This window comes from Saccoglossus kowalevskii, chromosome 22 (assembly GCF_978046115.1).
Source record: "Saccoglossus kowalevskii chromosome 22, keSacKowa6.1, whole genome shotgun sequence".
Classification (NCBI taxonomy): domain Eukaryota; kingdom Metazoa; phylum Hemichordata; class Enteropneusta; family Harrimaniidae; genus Saccoglossus; species Saccoglossus kowalevskii.
The window spans coordinates 22656088-22679558 of NC_140662.1; the positions used below are offsets into that span (position 1 = coordinate 22656088).

Sequence of the window (23471 nt, forward strand, 5' to 3'; positions counted from 1 at the left end):
TTTTTTTAGATTTTTCATACAAAAAAATGAGTATGTAGACTGAAGTTTTATAATAAGATGCATTTTTTTTAACGTTAGGGATGTTAGTGAAATACAAATATGCATCAATATATCAGTCATTTGAGAAAGTTTCTGACAAATAGCAGAACTGAAAGTAGGCATCACAGTCGTAAGTAAAACAATAAATCTTGAACAGCCATTAACAGTGAAAAAATCTTTTGAAGCATCCAGACAAAAAAAAGGTAGGTATAAAAATGGTTACCACGGCAACAACACTTCAACCTGCTCAAGTACATGCAAACACTGCCCTCTATTTACAATTACCATTATTGACGTAGTCTTGCTCCATAATTAAGGGTCACGATGGGCAGCTTTTTCTAGGATTTCAGGCACAAGTTCAAATAAAAATATGAAATATTGATGCCAAATATTAAGCTTAATATATTATTTGCTGGCACACAAAAAATATTTAAAAAATATCTTTGTTTTCTATTCTCTCCTCAAGGTGATTGCTGTTTCCAACTATAGAGGGCGATCTACTATACAGCAAGAAAAGTCTTAGAAAAGCAATGCAAATGAATGGTTTGAACAATTTTTTTTTCAAGAATTGTATTATAGCAATTGAACAAGAAGTACATAGCATCTTAATTCTTCTAAAAATGCTTCTGTACGGTTTACATACATGACTAAAAACAAAATAAATTAACTTTCTTCTAAAATATACACATTCGGCATAGATTTTGACCTTTCACTTCTGACCTCCGCCATATGACACCATTAAATTTTATTATATTCTAAAAAATAAAATCCTATAACAAATTCACAAATTCCTATATAAAAAAATGGGGCTCTTCCAAGCACTGCCTGCAACCCCTCTGTAAAGACAGAGTTGATATATAATAACCAAATGGTGGAAAAATCAATAAATTATTTTGACACAAGAGGATGACCCTCAAATAAAGTAATACTTTGTAGACACGTTGAGGGGGAGACGACAGTGCCTGAGACAGCCCCTTAGGTGGGTTATCGATATTATAATTTTTTTTTTAAAGGTTTTCTTCCATAATGATTACTATTTACATGATTTCTACCATTTCTGTTAAAACATGTCTAAAAATTTATTAATGAGGCACAAGAATTGACAATGATCTTGTTATGACTCGGATGTCTCATTTCTTTGTATATATCTAACACAACGTGTTATCTTTTTTTTCCTTAAACTAACACAATGAAAACACTTCTCGATATGGTAATGCAGGTGTTACTAAGGTAACTAGATTGTAACACAAAACATTAACTTTACAGACACTGAGGTTAGGTGAGATGCTCGTTATTGAAAATTCAAAAAAAAAATTGTTTTAGAATTGTATTTATGTATTTCCTGGCAAGGATTCAGTTACCGGGACGACTTGAGCAGTTTGTTGCGGAACAGCACTGATTATCGGTATGGCAGTTACTGGAATTTCTTGAAGATGTCCATCATGTAAAGTTGGCACAGAGATAATGGTGGGGGTTGGCATGGTTGCAGTCGTCGTGGTGACTTGAGTTATGGCCTGGCCTTGCTGTTGTTGCAACAGTTGTTGTTGTTGTTGCTGCTGCTGTTGTTGTTGTTGTTGCTGCAAAGCTGCCGCAGTGTTCACCAGTGTAGTGCCATTACCAAGATTATTATTGTTGACATTCGGCGGGGGTTTACCATTTGGTGTTTTCTTATTTTGGTGGGTTTTTAAGTGCTTAGAAAGATGGTCACTTCGCATGAACCGCTTTGAACATTCCGAGCATTGAAAACGTTTTTCGCCTGGAAATAAAAACAGGGGAAAAAAACAGACATGAAAATCTGAGAAACAAAATTAAATGCAGTGGGACATTACAATGAAGAGATGATGCAATCAGACAAGCTTCTGGGAACGACAGATGCTCAATTCTGTTTATTTTATCATTTCTTTGTTCACCGACGTAGAGGTCAATCAAACAGTTAATGATGTACGAAATGAAAGCAAAACTATTAGCATCAAATAATTATTAATACTCTTTTTGTTGGCTTTCTAAGATTTTTTTTTTCAGGATTACATCAACTATTGAATAATGATTTTAATGATCTCAACTAGAATAGAGTTCACCAATAAAAAAAAAAAATTAACAACGCAGACAAATTAAACTAATTTCTACATACCTGTATGTGTTCTTCTGTGTCTCTGTAGTTCGTCTGAGCGGGTGAAGCGCTTTCCACAGAACAACCAATTACAAACAAATGGCCTTTCTCCTGTATGCCAGCGTAGATGGGCGCGTAGGTGGGATGTCTTGCCGTAGACTTTGTTACAACCCGGTATGTGGCATATATGTTGCTTTTTCTTCCCCGCCTCACTGTTATTCCTGTTGAAAGCAACGTGATAACATTGAGACACATTTGGCACTTCAGAGATTTTTTTTTTTAAATTCAAAAATTTGTTCGATTTTTTTAAAAACTATGTACTTCAGATCAAAATATATACGATTGGAATCACAGTTCTGTTTTTATTGAACAAAATGTTATGAAGATCAACCCACCAATCAATAGCCTTTAAATGTGGGACACAGATGGCCAATACGAAGCACTACACAACTAAACAAATTGATCATGTGTGAAATTAAAGCAATCTACAGTATTTGCTTTATGCCTATTTCACGGTATTTTTTTTTTTACGGGAATAATCTAATACATACAAAAAATCCCTTACTAGTAACTCGCTCAAATTTGTCTGCAATTTTTTTGCTTAAATTCTTCAATATTTCTGGAAATGAACCCTAATTTTGGAGCTAACAGACAAAATTAGAGTCAATTTTCTGTTTTTACTCAAAAAATTTGTCAATTTTTGTCCCACTCTTCTGAAGGAAAGTGCAGACTATACACGGGACTATTTTGTGAATTTGTGATTAAAAAGGGGAACTAGTGGTGAAAAGGTTAAACAATACTGACATAACATTATTACAGGTTTACCAGTGATTCTATTGGAGGGTCCATTTTAACACAACAATTACATGATTAAGGCTAAGTTGTCACCATTTGTAGGAAAATTGATGAAGACTGACTTAACACACACGATTAAGAATTTAAGAAAAATTCTATATGACCAAACATATTACTAATGGGGTAGGAAGGGGGTCACAATTTACAAGCCAAACCTTTGACTTTAACCTTTGACTTTTCATGTCAATCATAATGTCATTTCCTGTGTGAACCGCAAAGCACTGTGGGAGCGACGATGCACTTCATATTAAATGCACTTTTTTTTTTCAAAACGAGGGTGAATTGACATTGTGGTTGGTTTTACTACTTGGAAGTGGCATTTATGATCAGGAAACGATCGTTGAGGATTGGGAAGTGATTTTTCAAGTATTCTTATCTGATTTTTCATTGTGTGAAAAGCTGCTGTATGGGCGAATGAGAACAGTGCAACCAGGTAAGTAGGAATCGACCATGATTGGCATCAGTGATGAGAACAACTAGAAAAGTAAGGTGACAGCAACCGAGGAAACTATCTCCAAAATAAAAGGAATCTGACATGTTCAAAGTTCAGTCTTACCTTCCCTCGCCATTACAGTTTGGGCAACTGCATGCCACCCGACGCAATCTCTTTCCTGATTGGGCAATCTGTACTTGAGGCTGCTGTGTAATCTGCGTTGGACTCAGCGTGCTGACGTTCATTGTTGGTGACGCAATGGTTGTTGTTGTCACTGGAGCTGCTGCTGCAGTAACAGCCACAACTGATGGCGCAGTCGCCTGCGTTGTTACGGTCTGAAAAAGCGGTTGCGTTGCCTGTGGCCATCGTGTCAATTCATTCAAGTCCTGAGCGGTTATTTGCTGTCCTGTGATAAAGAGAATCAAAAATAAAGAGAAATATAAATATTGATAAATGGATACAGAGGAATAAGCTCAATTAAAAACAACGCAGATGCTAAAATGAGCTTTTAGTATTTGTTATTTAGTCTAGTTTTGTAAAATTCTGTATAACTACAAACAAAAGCAATATCTGCTACCAGGGTGAAATAACAACAAACAAAAAAGAAATACAAATAATATGGATCATTTTCTGTCCTGGAATCTAAAGAAAACATTACAAACAGAACGGGAAAGATTTTTTTTTTTTTCCGTATGCAAACAATTAAGAATAATGGTTTCACCAGCTTGGTATATTTTCACAATTATTTTATTTTTTAGTTAAACATTGTAAATGATTATAAGTATCAACACAATACAGCGGCCGCCATCACTAAACCATGTTGAAATGAGGTTATTGAGGTCAAAGGTCGGTATCACAACATATGCACGTGCTATTCAAGAGTGACAAAAAACTGGGTAAGTTGAGTTGGTATATGATTTGAAGAGGCTTTTTCATTAAACGACACCACCTGGCTTCGCACATGTTAATTTGATTGATGGCACTCATTTTCAACTGACCCCAAAACTGAATTATGCTTTTTTCTTGGTATTGTTCGAGTGATGTGGTTGCCGATGACGATCAATTTGCAGTGCTGATTTTTGACCTCACTTCTGAATGGGAAAAAAAGTAACATCTTTTTTTCTAAAAAAAAATCAACTTGCTTTATTAAATTAATTTTTTTCTTATTCTTAATAGCAATTCTGTGTAATTTTTGCTTCCATTTTTGTATTGTTCGTTTTCTTTCTTTCTGCAAGTTGTGGCTTTTATCAAATTACAAAACCAGTTGACTGATGGACAGAACATGCCTCAAACAACTGATCTACTGATAAAGGGAAACTGTTTGATTTACACAGATGCTTGGGTCTTTCCGATGAAAGCAATTTTCCAACTCTTTTTGAAAACATATTTATATGAGGCCTTTCAGTTGGCTGTTAACCAACAATTGTTATCGGTATAAAATGTTAAGGATAATGAATATGAGCAAAATAAATAAGTATGAAAACAATCACGTAATTACAATTCCAAAGTCGCTTTTCTCTGTCATGGTGTCCACGACTTTTTTTGGGAAACAGTTCAAGAAAAAAATTGAGCAGAGTGATTGAGTAACGGTGATTCAGTTGCTTGGTGACCACAGCTTCACACGTTGCAATTACTAAACCTAAACAAAGGAGCGACTCGTCACTGATGTAGAGTAGAGACAAAGAAAAAGCTGATACCAGAATACACAGATATACAATCAAGCTTATTAGATCATGTGACACTAGTAACTGATAGCCACAAGGGAATTTTTCAGAGACAAAGAGAAAACCTCCCGGAATACATTTCTGCATCTTTTGTTTGGTGCTTAGTTCGACCAAGTGAGCGTGGTTGTGATATGATGAACAAGACAATAGGAAGAAGAACAAAAGCAGGGCCCTTAACGATAGCTACCAAATCAGTACACGTGAAAACAGTGAAAACCATGGCAATAAAATCAGACAAAATTGCTTTTGTGTATTTTTTTTTCCATAAATGGTCTTGATAACTAAAATTATGCTGATTTACTTTGTAAAAGATGACAAAAAGTCAAATTTCCTGCTCAAACTTTTAAAACACTAAAGGTATTATATTGCTCTCTTTCCCACAAAAACGGGTCTCCTTTCTATTTCCACACCATTTTATCAATGTCATTTTTCCCCTTGAAAATAAATATTTACCGTAGGCATGTTTTATTTTGTTACAATTTATTGCTTTCACAATTGACTTTTCAAAAAGGCAAACAACAAAAGTCTGGAGTATTTGCTATTCACTAATAATTTATGTGCACACTTCTGTGACAAACTACTGTAGAATACTTTATTTTCACTATTTTCGCTAAAGGGATGATTCCGTGAAAATAAAAACCAGCGAATATACATTTTTTCCTATATTTTACATTAATCTCATCAAAAATCAGTGAAAATAAATTCCAAGCAAAACTCCCAAAAACCCTTTTCAGCGAAAATTAATTCCAGCGAAAATAAAGTATTCCACAGTACTCAATAAAATAACACATTTTTTAATTTTCTTTTGCTTTTTTCCAAGCACACAAATCAGGTTTTTTTCAATCAATTTCATACCTCCCATGAAAAGACAACTGTTTGATAATTGATGCAAAACGTTGAGAATTCATATCAATATGGAATAGAAATTACTGCTTTGGAATCGGCTTTATTTATCGGTTTTAAATGTAGGTTCAGTTGTAGCTAACAAAAGCTAACAAAATGTTACAAAAAATCTCATTTCACAATATACCAAATCTACATTATAAGTGACACATGGAGGTCACATAAAGCTTCAAAACTGAAAAGCCCAGATAAACAATTTTTGTTGTATATAAGTGACAACTTCAAAATACCAAATTTGTTTTTTAAAAAAAAAATATATGTAATTAATAATGGTTTCCCTATTTCTTCATTCAATTTTATTTATTTCAGTACAAAATATTTCATCTGACTTTAGTTAGGATTAGGGTATATATATATATATATATATATATATATATATATATATATACCTAAAAAAACGGGTATTAACGATATCAAAATCCACAAAACCGATATTCAAATGATAATGAGAAAGAAAAAGAATTTTAATAGCAATTCTATCCCAATTCAGAATCAACGCAAAACATACCTAAAAATATCCTCTAGACTAAGCAAGACCTATTAGTGAGAACATAAATTAATGATAAACATGAACAATTTCTGGCATTATAGGCAAAATCGTTTGCAAAATTTCGTGAAAGGATTTATTTCAACATCCCAACAAATAATTTTGCATAATTAATCTTACGAGACAAAACAGTTTAATTATCTACCATTGTGGTATTTTTTTTTATTCGTACTATTAATTTTTACCCGTTAATCAATCACTTCAAAAAATAGGGCATTTCAGTCATTAATTTCAAAAGGCATTACGTTAAAAACATTGTTTGTGTTTTTTTACGATGATCATAAATGCCGAGTGTCAAAAATAATCAGAAATATTATCTGCCACACCCTCGCCCCACAGACTGTGTTCCATCAATGAATTCAGAGATGTATATTTTATTTAATATACATATACGTAATGTTTTATACTGACAAGCGCATCTGTTTAACATAACTCTTAAAGGAACCAGAAAAAGGTCCTAAATTTTTATCATTATCATATTCTGCCGTCACCCTCCTCCCAGTTCCTAGGTAAATACTTGTTTTTTTTTGTTATTTTAAAAAAAAAGCTGGTAGTGTGACAAAGAATATTTACCTAGGGAGACCAAATGACCTCAGTGTTTGCAAATGACAAGTAAGCTAAAGAGTCCTGTGATGATACTGGACTGGAGTGGCCCAAGGAAATTCTTTCGCCTAATTAATCTAAACTACTATGTACAGAATCTTGAATCCATTGATCACTCGGGAAGAAGTGACCTGTGAAATCTTATTGTGGGGGTGAAAAGCACAATCCATCATGATCAGTCTCTGTCTATGGACAACTCAATATTTCAACCTGCAATTAGACCATTACAGAAACCATGCATGACCCCTCTGGGATTATTTTCTTTTCAGCACTTTACTTCAGGGCAGATGGCAACCTTACGAAAAGCATAAATTGACAATCAATCTGACAACAAAAAGACAACTAAAAAGCAAAACAAAGCAAGATCATTAAATTCTTCATACAAAACGTTTCATTCGAAGGATACCGACTAATTAATTCAAGTTTAATGTAACGTTGAAATAAATGATTGAAAATGGACTATTAAAAAAAATACTTTTCTTTTTCACTGCTACATTTAATGACTGCTCTCCCAGACCAAAACATTTTATACATACAGCCAAAACTTCAGATCAAAAAAGGTCAATGGCACCATACAACATCACGCACAAAGATATTACGATCAAATTTGTCTGATTATATTTTTATGAATTTCTAATGTTTTTTACAAGAAATAAATATGATATAGTTTTTTTTTAACTAATTTTCACTCAAATTTCAAATTGACGTTTCAAGTGACTTATTCATTGAAACTGGAACCTGAAAATACATTTTTGAGAGAGAGAAAAAAATGTTCTGGCAAACAAACTTCTGTGTTGAAGCAACACAAACAATAGCACTGGGAGCTCTTGAGGTTTCTAACGCCACTGATTTTATTGAATACAAATTTGTTCTCAAAACCCAAATTAGCTTCATTTTCTTGCAAAAGACTAAATACTGACTTACTGATGACTCCTTGTTGGTTTGTTTATTATCCAGGCTTTTGTCTTGGCTGATTTCTATAACCCAACGGGTTGACAGACTTCTCTATTCAGGAAGTGGAAAAGAGTAAACGCTCTGCCTATCTGCGCTTGAACAGCCCTGCTGTGTTTTTGTTAAAGTTCTTTTTATTTTTTTCGAAAAGCAAAACAAGTAACAATCGTTGCAGAAGTACTACACCCATGATGAGAAGAAAAAATGCTGACTTTGCGAGAAAAAAACAAACAATCTTAAACATCAGAAGAAAAATAGCATTTCCGAGTACATATTCAAATTGAATGTTAGATAAGGCACTAAAGAACCCAGCTGCATACCAAAATTGTTGTTACCCAGTAACTACAACAAAATATGCTCCAATACCAAAAGGGTAACTGGGATGAACGACATTGCCGAAATAGATGCCATTATCTAATGACACATTAAGCTGTGGATAATAGAGTGACCATGATGACAAATAGACTAAAAATGTATGTGTTCTCTCAGACATGGATGGGCATACATACTGGAAATATTCTATTTTAGATGTCAATCTAATTTAGGCATTAGAAGAAAGTAAAAGGCCTTTAATTTGATTCTAAAATAGACGAGCCCAATAACAAGTTTCAAATAAAAATGAACACGAATGCAGAACATTATTGGTAATGATGAGCTAGACTATGTATGCAAGAATCTTTGAATTTCAATACAAATTGTAGTAAACAAGCCAGAAAAAAAGTGAGGTTCGCAAAAAGTAAAGGTCACAAATTGAAACTGTGATATAGTTAAATCATGATTTAAACAAGCAGCCTATCGGCTGAGATAGCTCCGCTGTTAGCAATGCACATTTCAATTAAAGAACTGAAAACATCATTAGAAAATGAACAATATGTATAGTATCAAAGCAATCAGACTTACAGTTTTTAACAAGAAGTCGAAAATATCATTTTCTACCAATAATGACAAAAATATTCACCAAAATTAGAGAATTGAAGATATCATCACGAAATGAACAAATCTGAGAAAGGTCTACATGTAGTATCTATATATGTAATATCAAAGCAATTGAACTTTTGGGTTTTAACAAGAAGTTGAAAATATCACTTTTTACCAAAAATGACAAAAATATTCACCAAAATTAGAGAATTGAAGATATCATCACAAAATGAATAAATCTGAGAGAGGTCCACATGTAGTACCTATATATGTAATATCAAAGCAATCGAACTTACAGTTTTTAACAAGAAGTCAAAAATATCACTTTTTACCAAAAATGATAAAAATATTCACCAAAATTAAAGAATCGAAGATATCATCACGAAATGAACAAATGTGAGAGAGGTCCACATATAGTACCTATATATTTAATATGAAAGCAATTGGACTTGCGGTTTTTAACAAGAAGTTGAAAATATCACTTTTTACCAAAAATGACAAAAATATTCACCAAAATTAGAGAATTAAAGATATCATCACGAAATGAACAAGTCATTGTCAATGACACGTCCCCGTTCCGTTCATATTTGAGTGACATATACATTCAAAGCAGATCATGACCGAAATGCACCTGCATATGTACAACACATTGTGCTAAATCTGAACAAAATCCATCCATGCATGACTGAGATCCGGTTCTGGAATTGTGAAAATACGTGATTTTGATGCATTTTCGGCCTTAAAATGGCCATCATTTCGCTATTGTTAAGCAGATCATGAAACAAAGGCACATATCTATTTGTGACATGATGTACCATGTGTGTGTGAAGTTTGAACTTGATCAATCCAGACATGTCTTGGATACGGATCCAGAACTGAATTCTTTAACAAAATGGCCGCCAGTCGGCTATTTCGAACTTGATCCGAAAAAAAAAAGACGTGCATCAAGGTCCTATTATGTTTAATGTATGTACCAAATTTGAACAAAATCCATCCATGCATAACTGAGATACGGGTCCGGAATGGTGAAAATGTGCGATTTCAATGCATTTTCGGCCTTAAAGCGGCCGCCATTTGGCTATCGTTAATGAGATCATGATACAAATGCACATACATATTTGTGACATGATGTACCTTGTGTGTGTGAAGTTTGAACTCGATCAATCCAAGCATGTCTCGGATACGGATCCAGAACTGAATTCTTTAAAACAAAATGGCCGCCAGTCGGCTATTTCGAACTTGATCCGAAAAAAAAAATGACGTGCATCAAGGTCCTATTATGTTTAATGTATGTACCAAGTTTGAATGAAATCCGTCCATGCATAACTGAGATCCGGGTCCGGAATGGTGAAAATGTGCGATTTCAATGCAGTTTCGGCCTTAAAGCGGCCGCCATTTGGCTATCGTTAATGAGATCATGAAACAAATACACATACATATTTGTGACATGATGTACCTTGTGTGTGTGAAGTTTGAACTTGATCAATCCAGACATGTCTCGGATACGGATCCAGAACTGAATTCTTTAAAACAAAATGGCCGCCAGTCGGCTATTTCGAACTTGATCCGAAAAAAAAAATGACGTGCATCAAGGTCCTATTATGTTTAATGTATGTACCAAATTTGAATGAAATCCGTCCATGCATAACTGAGATTCGGGTCCGGAATGGTGAAAATGTGCGATTTCAATGCATTTTCGGCCTTAAAGCAGCCGCCATTTGGCTATCGTTAATGAGATCATGAAACAAATGCACATACATATTTGTGACATGATGTACCTTGTGTGTGTGAAGTTTGAACTCGATCAATCCAAGCATGTCTCAGATACGAATCCAGAACTGAATTCTTTAAAACAAAATGGCCGCCAGTCGGCCATTTCGAACCCGATCCAAAAAAAAAAATGACGTGCATCAAGGTCCTATTATGTTTAATGTATGTACCAAATTTGAACAAAATCCGTCCATGCATAACTGAGATCCGGGTCCGGAATGGTGAAAATGTGCGATTTTGATGCATTTTCGGCCTTAAAATGGCCGCTATTCGGCTATCGTTAATCGGATCATGAAAAAAATGCATGTGCATATGTCCCATATAATGTGTGATGTATGAGTGAAGTTTGAACTCAATCGGTCCATGCATGTTCGAGATACAGGTGATCACGGACGCACGGACGCACGGAAGCACGGACGCACGGACGCACAAAGGGCAAAACATAAGTCCCCGTTTTCGGACTGCGTCCGAACGGGGACTAACAAACCTGAGAGAGGTCCACATGTAGTACCAATATATTTAATATCAAAGCAATTGGACTTGCGGTTTTTAACAAGAAGTCGAAAATATCACTTTTTACCAAAAATGACAAAAATATTCACCAAAATTAGAGAATTGAAGATATCATCATGAAATGAACAAATCTGAGAGAGGTCTACCCAAGGTACATATACACGAAGTATCGAAGTATCAAAGCATTCAGGCTTGTAGTTTTCAAGAAGAAGTCGAAAAAGTAAAACATTGACACGGACGACGACGGACAATCACTCATATGATAAGCTCCGCTCGACAAAGTCGACAGCGGAGCTAAAAAAAACTTCCCTCAATCCTCTCTTTTTTTGGAACTCTATACTGAAACTGGTACTGTTAGAATTTTAGCAATAATAAGTCTGTTTGAAAATTTCATGTTCTTAATATTCCACCAAATCAAAAAATAGCATTCATCACCAATATTGAAGATGTGCTACTAATGGAGAATATACAATAAACATTTTAAAATGATAAATTAAACATGTGTCATTCTCTACCGACCCCCAAGACAGATAAAGATTGGACGCGACACAAAACTATCTCGTTTCATTTTATATCTGATCTAGATGCAGTCCATGAAAAGTCACAACTTTGCAGGTGTTTGATGTGCTCTTGGCCAATATCAGTCAGCTTATTTAGAGGGGATAGTCCCTCGGCTACGAGTCAGCTCATTCACACGAGTATATTTCATGTACTTATCAATGACAGAGTACATATGACAATGTTCAATGCATGGCAATAGACGTGACATCTCTTGCTCTCCTGGGAATCGCGTACATTACTAGCAGATCGCTTGGGAAACGCTCATCGTTTGTTCGACAGTAAATATCATAAATCAGGATTTTTCTCCTTGTTTTTCTAATTGAGTGGTTATTCATTTTTTTTTTTATCTTTGTGACTTTCAAGTCATTGATAATGTTACACATACTTACTTTTCGGCGTACAATTTATTTGCGGTTGTAAAAAATATAGAATCTGTCCATCTGGCATAAAATCTACTAGTGTTCCGGAGCATATAGACTTCAGGAAATCCTGGATAACACAAATCCAATCAAACCTGACAAACTTGAACCACACATTGGTTGTTCACTACGCTCTTTATCTTGACAATATATCTAATCTAGCGATTCAATTCCAAACGGACAAAAGTGCAAATTATGATAATGAAATAGTAAAAAAAAAAAAAAAACTACGATGAAATAGCAAAATGAATTCACCATCATGAGCTATTTGATTTTTTCATTTCTAGTAAGCTTTTGTTGAGGGTGAAAGCAGTAAAAATGAGTGATTTTTCGGGACAATGAGCTATTCTGACGAGTGTTATTCTATTTTCCGAGCAAATATTGATCAATTTTTTGAACTTGTTTTTTTAGATTATTGGCCATCGTGTAATTACTTGGAGATGAAATGAACATACAGTCTGGAATTGATTCACCAAAATTAGGAATTCAACTAATTCCATTAATTCTATAAAGAACTGAATAAATTAAAATTCATCCTAAAACGTACTTTTGAAGTTACAGAAAATACAATTGCGTAGTTTATAATAATTTGATAAATTAAAACATGTGTAATTTTGTTTTGCAAATATTGTCTAATTATAAAGTGAGTGGGTTTTTTCTGATGGTGATTTTATCAAGCAAGGTGTGAAGGTTTTTAAAAGAATCTCGCAAATGGTGTCATATGATTGGTTAACGACATTATGTAAACATGGCAAACATAAATCTGTGTCACGTTAGTAAGTGTCAATCAAAATGTTTATTTCATAGCAAATTGACCAATAGGAGACAGGTTTAGAAAATGTTCCTGGCCTAATCCCCTATGACCTGCTACATGCTCTATTAGTATAAATTTTAGTTTTAAAAATCATGCTTGCCGAGGGGAAAGAAATAAATTATCCTGTTGATTTGGCAATTAATAGAGATTATATTGCTGGAAATTGATGTTGTCAACTTGGTTAATGTTATTTTTTTTTGCACCTCAAGCGTACATTTAGCGAGAATATTGATCTAGTAAAAGAACACAATAATAAATTCGAAAAAATATCATTGGAAATTATTTTTATGTTCTCATTGAAGAAACAAATTAATTTATTACTGGTTATAAGCAGTGTAGTGGTTGAACAATAATTCTTGGTTTATTATGAAATGTAGCTACAGTTGAAAACGTCATCAGTTACGAAAAATTGAGGTTTGTAAATGTGTAAAACATGGAATGGTGAAGGCATCAAAACGGCACAGTCATCATGCAGCAACAAATCGTCACACAACGCAAACTTTGTGTAAATGAACCAACGTTTGTATATACATTCTATACTTTGCATGACACCCATACCGAACACAACGGTCATGACAACTGCAGCGTTGTCATTTTGGTTTGTACATAAACGTCACATACGACATATACTTTTTAACAAGCATATATTTGCTTTCAATATTTAGCGTTTTGAAATTAACATCAGTGGAAAGACTGAAACTGATGACCAAGATTCACATACAAATAAGACTTTGAGGAAACCTTGGTTAGGGTTTGCAGATGGGTGTGTTGCTCTGGTCAACTCTGAGATTGACATGTCATAATAGAATTTTGATAAACAGATGGGGACACAGCCCTGTCATGCAAGCAAGAAACATAGCTGGCAAACAGTGCACTATGACACTATGAGCCCGGGTGATTTGGATATGAGACAACAGTAACATTCAAAGTTGCTATAAAAAAATAAATAAAACGAATGTTTTCAGTCTGGAGAGAGAACAGACATTAATTAAGATAAAAAAATATTAACCCCTCCCCCCAAATCCCAAATAGGAACGTGCATTGATTGCCTTGACCTTCATAGCCATGCATAATTCAGGTATTGCATTAAAAATCCCCTGGAGTCCTGGGCAGATCATCAAGAGAGACACTCAGAGATGGGAAGTCTCTCAATTTTCAGAATTATTTTAAGAAAAAACAAAACAAATCAATGAAGAACGAAGATGATTGCAAATAATGACAGGTTACGAAAGTCAATTTTGTTTAACTGCTTTTTTTTTTTTTGCATTCAAGTTTATGTAGCGAATTTAGTATTCTTAACTTGCTAACTAATTGCCTGCTGATGTATTTTTTCATTTTAGTCGTTTGTGAAGACATTCAGCAGGTTATGTATTAATTACTTACGCAACTCTATTTTACTCTGCATTTTAAGGGCTTCAGAAGACAGTGCCAGACATGAAGTTAACAAGGTTTTTGTTTCATTTTTGAACTTGAGCTGAAATGTGTGAAAATCATTTACGTCTTGCTTTGTTCAGTAGGAAGACAATGACAAGACAATAACCAATATACGCGTGTGATAAATCTTTTAAAGTAATAAATTACTTTCTGAGGATTTATTACAAGACATACAATAACGAGAAGACAACACCTTTGATGTAGAATTCATTGTATTAATTGCATTCAAGCAACTTTTCAACTGCACACCCTCGGTGCGCACACACTCACATGATTTGTTGTTATACGTTATACGCTAGGTAGAAGAACGTTATTTATCGCTGAAGAAGACAATATGACCAAGAAGTTCTTTCAACAGAAAGTATTGTATATGGTGATGTTTTTGAATATTTAACGCTTAGAACATTGTTTTGTTACATTCCACAAAATAAAATTCATATAATTTTTTTGCATATTTAATTGAATCATTGGAATTAAAAGATCTAACAATCAGAATTTATGTTAATTTGGTTAAAAATTGTAGAGGAAACAAGCCAACCTCCAGGTCTACTGATCCGCTATTTTCAATTGACAATTGTCCTTTGACACGTGTAACTTTCCTCCAGTATGTGCGTCATCTGTTGACATTACTGCACTTAGATCCATCACTGTATACTGGTCACTCTTTTCGCATAGGAGCAGCATCCTCAGCTGCCCAGGCAGGTGTTCAAGATCATATGATCAAGACGTTAGGGCGATGGACATCGAATTCATACAATCGTTATATTCATGTTTCTAAGGGGTCTTTGGATAATGCACAATCTACCATGGCAGGAGCGTCAGGTTTTTTTAGAGATATAAGTTATCTTAATGAACTTTGTATTTTGGCAAGTGACAGAGTTATTTTTGTTTTGTTTTTTAGATATGTAGTTTTTAATCTGCTCAATAAGTGTATGTTATAGAAGTAGATAAAGAAAATTGCTCATTGTTTTAGTAGTGATAATTCAAGATTTTTTTATTATCTTGGGAGTCACTATGCCAATTTCCTATTTAATTGGCATAGTTTTACCTTATTACTTAAGGCAATTTTCCCCCCAAGATAACCGTTTTAATTTATGCATATTTTTATTGTATTGTTTTTATAGTTTCTTTAGTACTATTTTTTAAATACCTACTTTTCACCATCACTTCATTTACCATTGTAGTTATGGTGCTCGCCATTTCTACCTTGTAGCTTTGCTACCTACATATACTAATAAATCCTTTGTAGTTCAATACCAATGTATCTACCAGTAGAGCTACCTTTACCATCTAACATTCCTGTAGTTACAGTTATTCGGTAACTACCTTGGAGTCGCAGTCATGCTGCTTCTACCGTTACTCTGTAGTTGCAGTCAGGCTGCTTCTACCATATATCATTGTAGTTGTAGTCATGCTACATCTACCAGGACATCTCATTTTACTAATTTTAACCCATTTTTATACAGTGTTGATGTTATATTTTTGTTTATGCATTTTTACTATTCTGATACGTTTTTTGGGAGGCTCGCCGTATTTTTCGCATTTCTTTGTTAGTTATTCGTTGCTTTAGTGCAGCTTAGGTGCGATTCGGTGAGCCCCCTCCCCCCCCCCCCTATTGGCAATAAATATATTTTTTTCATTGTACTACAGTGTCTGTGTCATAAATGGAATGTTGCACCAACATTTTATGAGGAAAAAAAAGTTTAAAAAGTATCAAAACGTTTTATTTAGTGAAAAAACTTTAAAAAAAACTTAGTACTCTTCTTTTTTTTGTATGACAATAAACTGTCGACAGGTTATAATAAAAATAAAGAATAAACTGACCAGGATTTCAAAAGAATTGGTACAATTAACTGCAAAAAAAGCATCAGGGCGAAATCAACAAACAAAGCGACTTTTTTTATAACTAGTCATCAAACATGTAAACAAGCAAACAATAGCTAACGAGGGTATTGTTGATTTCAACAAAAGAGCAATGTATCATCACTATCTCTTCAGTGTCTGTAGATCTCTCACATAAAACACATTTCATGCAAAATTATCTAAACATTATTCAGTTTTATCAACATTTTTAAGATTTGACACTTATTATACTGTAGAATACTTTATTTTAGTCGGAATTAATTTTCCATGAAAAGACTTTTTGGCTGTTTGGTTATCGATTTTTTTTCATCGATTTTTGATGTGATATATAGGGGAAAAGGTATATTGTCTGGATTTTATTGTCACTGAATCTATCCAGCAGCAAAAATTAATTCCAAGCGAGAATAAAGTATTTTACAATTTATGATGAATTTATATGGAAACAGAATTAGTTTGGGAAAAGTGGTCAAGCAGCAAGGTGTTTAGTGGACACCAGGCCAGATTGACTGTTTATCCTGTTATTTAGAGAGATTATATGTAAGCAGTCAATCTGTTGAAATATTCAAAACAAGTGACTTTTGTAAAATACATTGATCACTCATCATAGTGATGAAATATTGTCAGTTCGTCGTTCATCATTACCATGGCAACTCAGGGAAAATATGCCATCAGCATGTAATTTTCATTGGAACAAAGTAGTTTTATTGCCTTGGTCGTATTGATTCAACAAATAAAATTTCTGTTCTATCACAATAATCACAAAAATCGTGATATAGGATTTCAGAAGCAGCTGGTGTAAAAGAAAAAAACAAAAACACACACACACAAAAAATAAAAACTTTTGTGTGAGAGAAACAAGGTGTTGTCACCATTGTTTTCTTCTATGTAGCCTGGACCCAGGAAAACAAAGGTACCTGCCCCAACTGTCGATTAAAATCACCAAACACAATAATTAGGTTCGTAATCGCTTATAAAGACAACGATATGCCCATCAGGATTGCGTGGTGCAACAAATGTTCTTTTATAAAGATTGATGTAACAAATGGTGACGAGAACAAAGAGACACACGTCAATATACATCCATAATCGAATTGGGAACAAGGGCGGTTGTCACCATTCATTTAGTTCATTGTACTTTGATCATCTTTCCAAAATTTCAGTTAACAAATATCAAAGTACAATTTACGCAATTCTCTAAGATAATGTATGAAATCAGTGTTATCCCCCCCCCCCTCTTACCCAAGGATACAAATATTTCAATATGAAATAGTAACAAGCAGCCTGTCTGCTGAGATAGCTCCGCTGTTAGCAATGCACAATTCAATTAAAGAACAGAAGATATCATTAGCAAATGAACAATATGTATAGTATCAAAGCAATGGGACTTACTGTTTTCAACAAGAAGTCAAAAATATCACTTTTCACCAACAATGACAAAAATATTCACCAAAATTAGATAATTGAAAATATCACCACGAAATTAACAAATCTGAATAAGGTCCACATGTAGTACCTATATTTGTAATATCAAAGCAATTGGACTTGCGGTTTTTAACAAGAAGTCGAAAATATCACTTTTTACCAAAAATGACAAAAATATTCACCAAAATTAGAGAATTAAAGATATCATTACAAAATGAACAAATCTGAGAGAGAGAGGTCCACATGTAGTACCTACATATGTAATATCAAAGCAATTGGACTTGCGGTTTTTAACAAGAAGTTAAAAATATCACTTTTTACCAAAAATGACAAAATATTCACCAAAATTAGAGAATTAAAGATATCATTACAAAATGAACAAATCTGAGAGAGGTTCACATGTAGTACCTACATATGTAATATCAAAGCAATTGGACTTGCGGTTTTTAACAAGAAGTTAAAAATATCACTTTTTACCAAAAATGACAAAAATATTCACCAAAATTAGAGAATTGAAGATATCATCATGAAATGAACAAATCTGAGAGAGGTCTACACAAGATATATATACACCAAGTATCAAAGCATTCAGGCTTGTAGTTTTCAAGAAGAAGTCGAAAAAGTAAAACATTGACACGGACGATCACTCATATGATAAGCGGGAGCTAAAAAAGTACATTATAATGTATTTGGGAAATGTTTTGTTTTCTGTTTTTAATTAATAAATTTACTACCACTAAAAAAATCCATAGACTACCATTCAAGCCATGTGTAGTATTCTGATGCAATAACAGCAATCATGAACGTTTTAATGAGTATATTATTCATCATAATTAAAATTTGGAATAATTACGCAAATAATACAGTAAACAGCTTTAATTTTGCGAGAGTTGCAGACATGAACATATTTTTGGGGTCCTCAAATACACTGTCTCAGTGACTTCCATGAAATCTTTGCGACCAATCACAAAATCACGAAAATTTGTTGCAGTGAAAATTAAATTAGTAAATTTTTAACACTGTAGTGTTTGAAATTTTTGAAAAGAACACTGATGACATAATATAAATTATATTTATACTTTTACAAATCCATCTCTAACAGAAGCGAATATAAACCCAAAATTTAATTTATTGTACCCCTATACTGGATTAGTAAAATCTATTTATTTAAACGATACACACCCTTTTATCATTTGTGGGGGTACGATACACACCCTTTTATCATTTGTGGGGGTGCATGCACTACTAATAGAGTGAATACATTTAAATAAATTAAAAACTAGAATATTTTTTTTTTATGAAATAAGACAAATTCACGGAAATAGTGACTACAAATTTATTTGTTTTTGTTGATCCTAATACTGTGGAATACTTTATTTTCGCTGGAATTATTAATTTTCGCTGAAAAGGCTTTTTGGGCCTTTTATATGGAATTTATTTTCACTGATTTTTGATGAGTTTAATGTGAAATATAGGACAAAAAGTATATTCGCTGGATTTTATTTTCACCGAATCTTCCCTTCAGCGAAAAATAAATTCCAAGCGAAAATTCTACAGTATAAGATAAAGTTTACAAAAAATATTGTACAAAAAGTCACCACAATCAGAACGCCTGGTGATTTCCCCAAACAGATAACATTTTGTGTCACCAGTCATGAAATGTACACAAAAAGGAGTGGATGAGTGGGGAGTTGTACAAAAAACACCAAGACCCCCACCCCCCCTCAATTTGATTAATTAGCATAAACAACTGAACATTCCCTGTAGGAGATACAACTGGGCGATACCATTTTGCAGGTAAATGGGGGATGAACCATTATATAGTGAATTGCTTTTTCTTATTTAAAAGCCCTCGTTTGAAATTACGCAAACCGACTGACAATCAGGAAATTACGGATTGTCAGCTGAAGTACAGCGACAAGTGTGTAGTTTGAATTCATTTATCGCCAAACTGCCACAGAGCTGTTGAAATCAACTATATTAACGCAGAATGCTTATTCAATGAACACACCAATACAGTGTAGCAACTAACAATTTTTATTTCTTCTTGCATAAATGCCACGATAGAACATCAGCAGTTAGGTATTTCTTAAGAACGGTATCCAGTGGCAGCGAAAAAATATTGTACTTCAATAGAACGATGAAAGACCCAGCAAGGGGTCATTAAAACGAAAAAAAAAAAAACAAGAAAAAAAAACGGCCCCTGTACTTCGCGTCTGTCACTCCGTAAATGAACGAACTGCTCACAGCAGTGAACAGGACCTATGTGTTGTATATCGTGACTGTGTCGAATAAAACGCAGTGTCAAGAGGCTGCTGAAGCTATTGATGGGCCATTCACAAACGCATCATGAAATTCCCCAAACTGACTTGCCAATCAGCAGCTTCATCTTTTCATTATCATTCATACATGCGCCAATTTCCTGTCAAAACATGCATTTCGTTGGTTTGTCTTCAATCAAACATACCCTTATTCACATTTGCCTTATTATTTCGACAGTGTCGCTTTTATTTCATCTAAACTCATTCATCATACAACCAAAAAAGAAAAAAGAAAAACTGTGCCTAACCTACAGTACCATAATGATTTCAATATAAAGGTGCGATCGACTAGTTCTGTTATCCACATTTCAAAGACACAATGTTTAGGTCAACATAAAAAGTAAACAAAAAAAGAAAAACATGTATAGCTCCCTGCTGCTACATGAACTGAAACTAAACAAGTTTTTTAAAAGAGAAATCAAACATGTTTTATTGTCATATTCATAACAACGAACAAACATTTGTGAGGACAACTAACGAACAACTTGCATGAATCACACTTGACTATTAGGGGAGGGGTGGTAAGTAACCGTCATAACTACATGTTTAAGTAGAAAAATAAAAACAAAATGTAATCACTAATACACTTACTTCTACATAGAAGATAGTTTGGTTACACTCATGAACAATTACTTTTAGGAGGGTCGTCAAAAAGAGAATCAGGGTAATTTTCAATTTGGCTGTGATTCACATAAAACACGATAGCACTAAAATAAAATTTTGCCACTGTGAAGCAAGTTAAGGACGGAAAAAAAGCAGTACACAACACAGACTGACAAATGGTCATTTGTGGCATTTCAACAAAGATTTATAACATTTGTTATTCTGTTGACACTTACAACGTTCTACCTGCCCTCATTTGCATGACAATGTCAGATTGAATAAAACGCAAATAGAAATGGGGACTTCATATTAAATATTGTCCAGTGTCAGGAGGGGTAGTGGGGCGGGGGGGGGGGGGGGTATCGCTAATTATAACCTTTACGCAAGTATCATAGCAACCAAATCATACGAGGACAGTGATAACCTCTATTTTACCCAATCAGGTCTCTCCTTGAGGTGTACAGAGCCCTCGTAACTAAAACAACCACAACTTTGAATTACGATAGAACATAACAGCCAATTAAAGTCAACAGCCGACTGAAATAGGCTATATGAATTTGCGCTTGGAAGGACGTTCAACTGTATACATACTTCCGCTGGTTATCATAGACGGTGGTCTTATTTCAGTGAATAAGTCACCAGATGAATTGACGTACGTTGACGTGCAGCAAGCTGGAGGAGGCATTCACCACCACACGACTTGACAAGTATAACTTAAGCTGCTAACAATGTCAACATTAATAAGACAAGTGAATTGGTTTAGCCCTAGAAAAGTTCATATCTTCAAATCATTTTAAGTTCACATTTACAGTTTCTGAACTTGGAATTTTTTGCAAAACTATATTAGATATTTTAACTTGCAACCCAGTCTGCCAAGTAATTTCTCAGTAACTAGGACTGATAATTTAACTATTCATGATTTTTGATATTATTTAAAAATTACTATTTTTATTTTAATTCTTATTTACACATATTAACCTTGCATACCATTTCATGATAGTGTGTGACCACAGCTTCACATTCCCAGTCTTTCAACACAATGATTGATTACACTAACACACTGAAAGAATTTTTTTGGTAACTATTTCTAGGCGTGACTGATCAGCTCAGACCATTTCTGCTGGTTGTAGAAGACCAATTAATCAAGCCAGTCATTTCAATCCCTGTTAGCAAAATCAGTGATCACGGGGAGAGAAAAAAAAAAAAAAAAATTCTCATTGGGTTGAAAAAAGTCGACAGAGGTCATAGCTTTATCTAGTTCACTTCTGCCTGATGGCTTCTATGCACAACAGAATACTCACAATGGAACTATCACATTATTTGTGCAGGTTTAAGTCGTCATTATGAGTAGTCCATGGAAATCAGCTGGAACTGTCCCATTACAGAGACAAGTCTCATCCAGTACAGGGTAGAAATCGTTAGCTGTCTAGACATACCTTTCTCTGAATGAAGAGGTCACAAGGGCACGAATATTGCATTTCGAAGAAACGATGGATGCTCAATGAGAAAATTAAAATAATTGGCAGAGAAAAGTGCTTTATCCGAAAAACTACAGCAATGTTCATTCAGAATATGTAAGAAAATGTATAGGCGTATTATTACTGCAAAAGAGGAGTAAAGCGAGGGGGGTCAGTATTTTGAAATTCTTCAGGGAGAAAACAATTATTATTTCAAAACTTAATGTAACTTGGATTGGTTTTCCCTTATAGTATAAAAATATGAAGAACACTGCATATATTATTAGCCCTGGAAACAAACAGATTTTTTTCTCCATCCCTTTTGATGAAATATAATGTAAGCCAAGATGAAGCAGTATTGTGACCAAATGGAGTCGTGTAATTAAAATAAAATTTAAATCTACGCACAATGGGTGCCAGAAATTAACATGTTTCATTATTATCATTCACTTCTTCCTCGTCTGAGCATATTTGGAGGAACTGAAAGTTTGCAAGTAAATTTAAGCTAAATAATTTTGATGATTGTAGCGAAATGAATACAATTATTCTCTATCCATCGGCTTACACACATTAAATTTAAGCATACTAATGGAGAAAAATACTGCATAGTTTTCGTTCGTTAAATCTAGCCTAGTTTCTTATAGCAATTATATTTCTGTTTTAACCAATTAACCCCTTAATGACCACCAAATCAAATTAATTTGGAGAATGTCTAAAAACTTATTTTGACCTTCATATCTGAAGAGAGGAGAATTTGAAAGAAAATGACGAAATGGACATCAGTCATACATTGCAAGTACAGTAAAACGGGCAATTTAACCAATTTTTCTGAAGGGTCTCTGAAGTGACCTGATATACATTATAATGAAATGTAAGTATGCCCGAGGAGGAGGATAAATCGGCAAATTTACCCTAAGATCTTTAGTCGCTTACCAACATTTCATTTTTATTTCAACGCATTTAGTAAGGTCAAAACGAGACTGAAACATAGAAATGTTGTGACATGTATCCAGTATGTAAATATAACAATTAATCGTTAAATATGGCAAATTTAAAGTTTTTATTCTCAATTTAATTTTATGTATACATATTTCAATCATACCCAAATACTGACTGGGGCTTATTTTAACATGAACATACTCTCCCAAAATTGAACCATATGGAAACGACTGAATTTAGAACAGGTCACACCACGTAATTTTAAATTATTT

At 33.9% G+C, this 23471-nt stretch overlaps 1 protein-coding gene across 1 annotated transcript in view; it reads right to left on the reverse strand.

Annotated features, from left to right (window-relative positions):
* Positions 1-738: 738 nt before the first annotated feature.
* LOC102802378 (transcription factor Sp2-like) overlaps positions 739-23471 on the reverse strand; it is a 28621-nt gene continuing 5888 nt past the window's right edge. Inside the window, exons 3-5 of the mRNA XM_006825784.3 lie at positions 3561-3843; positions 2171-2370; positions 739-1795 (exon numbers count right to left, since the gene is read on the reverse strand). Coding sequence (XP_006825847.1) covers positions 1371-1795; positions 2171-2370; positions 3561-3843 — 908 coding nt within the window. The 3' untranslated portion in view covers positions 739-1370. The remainder of the gene's footprint in view (positions 1796-2170; positions 2371-3560; positions 3844-23471) is intronic.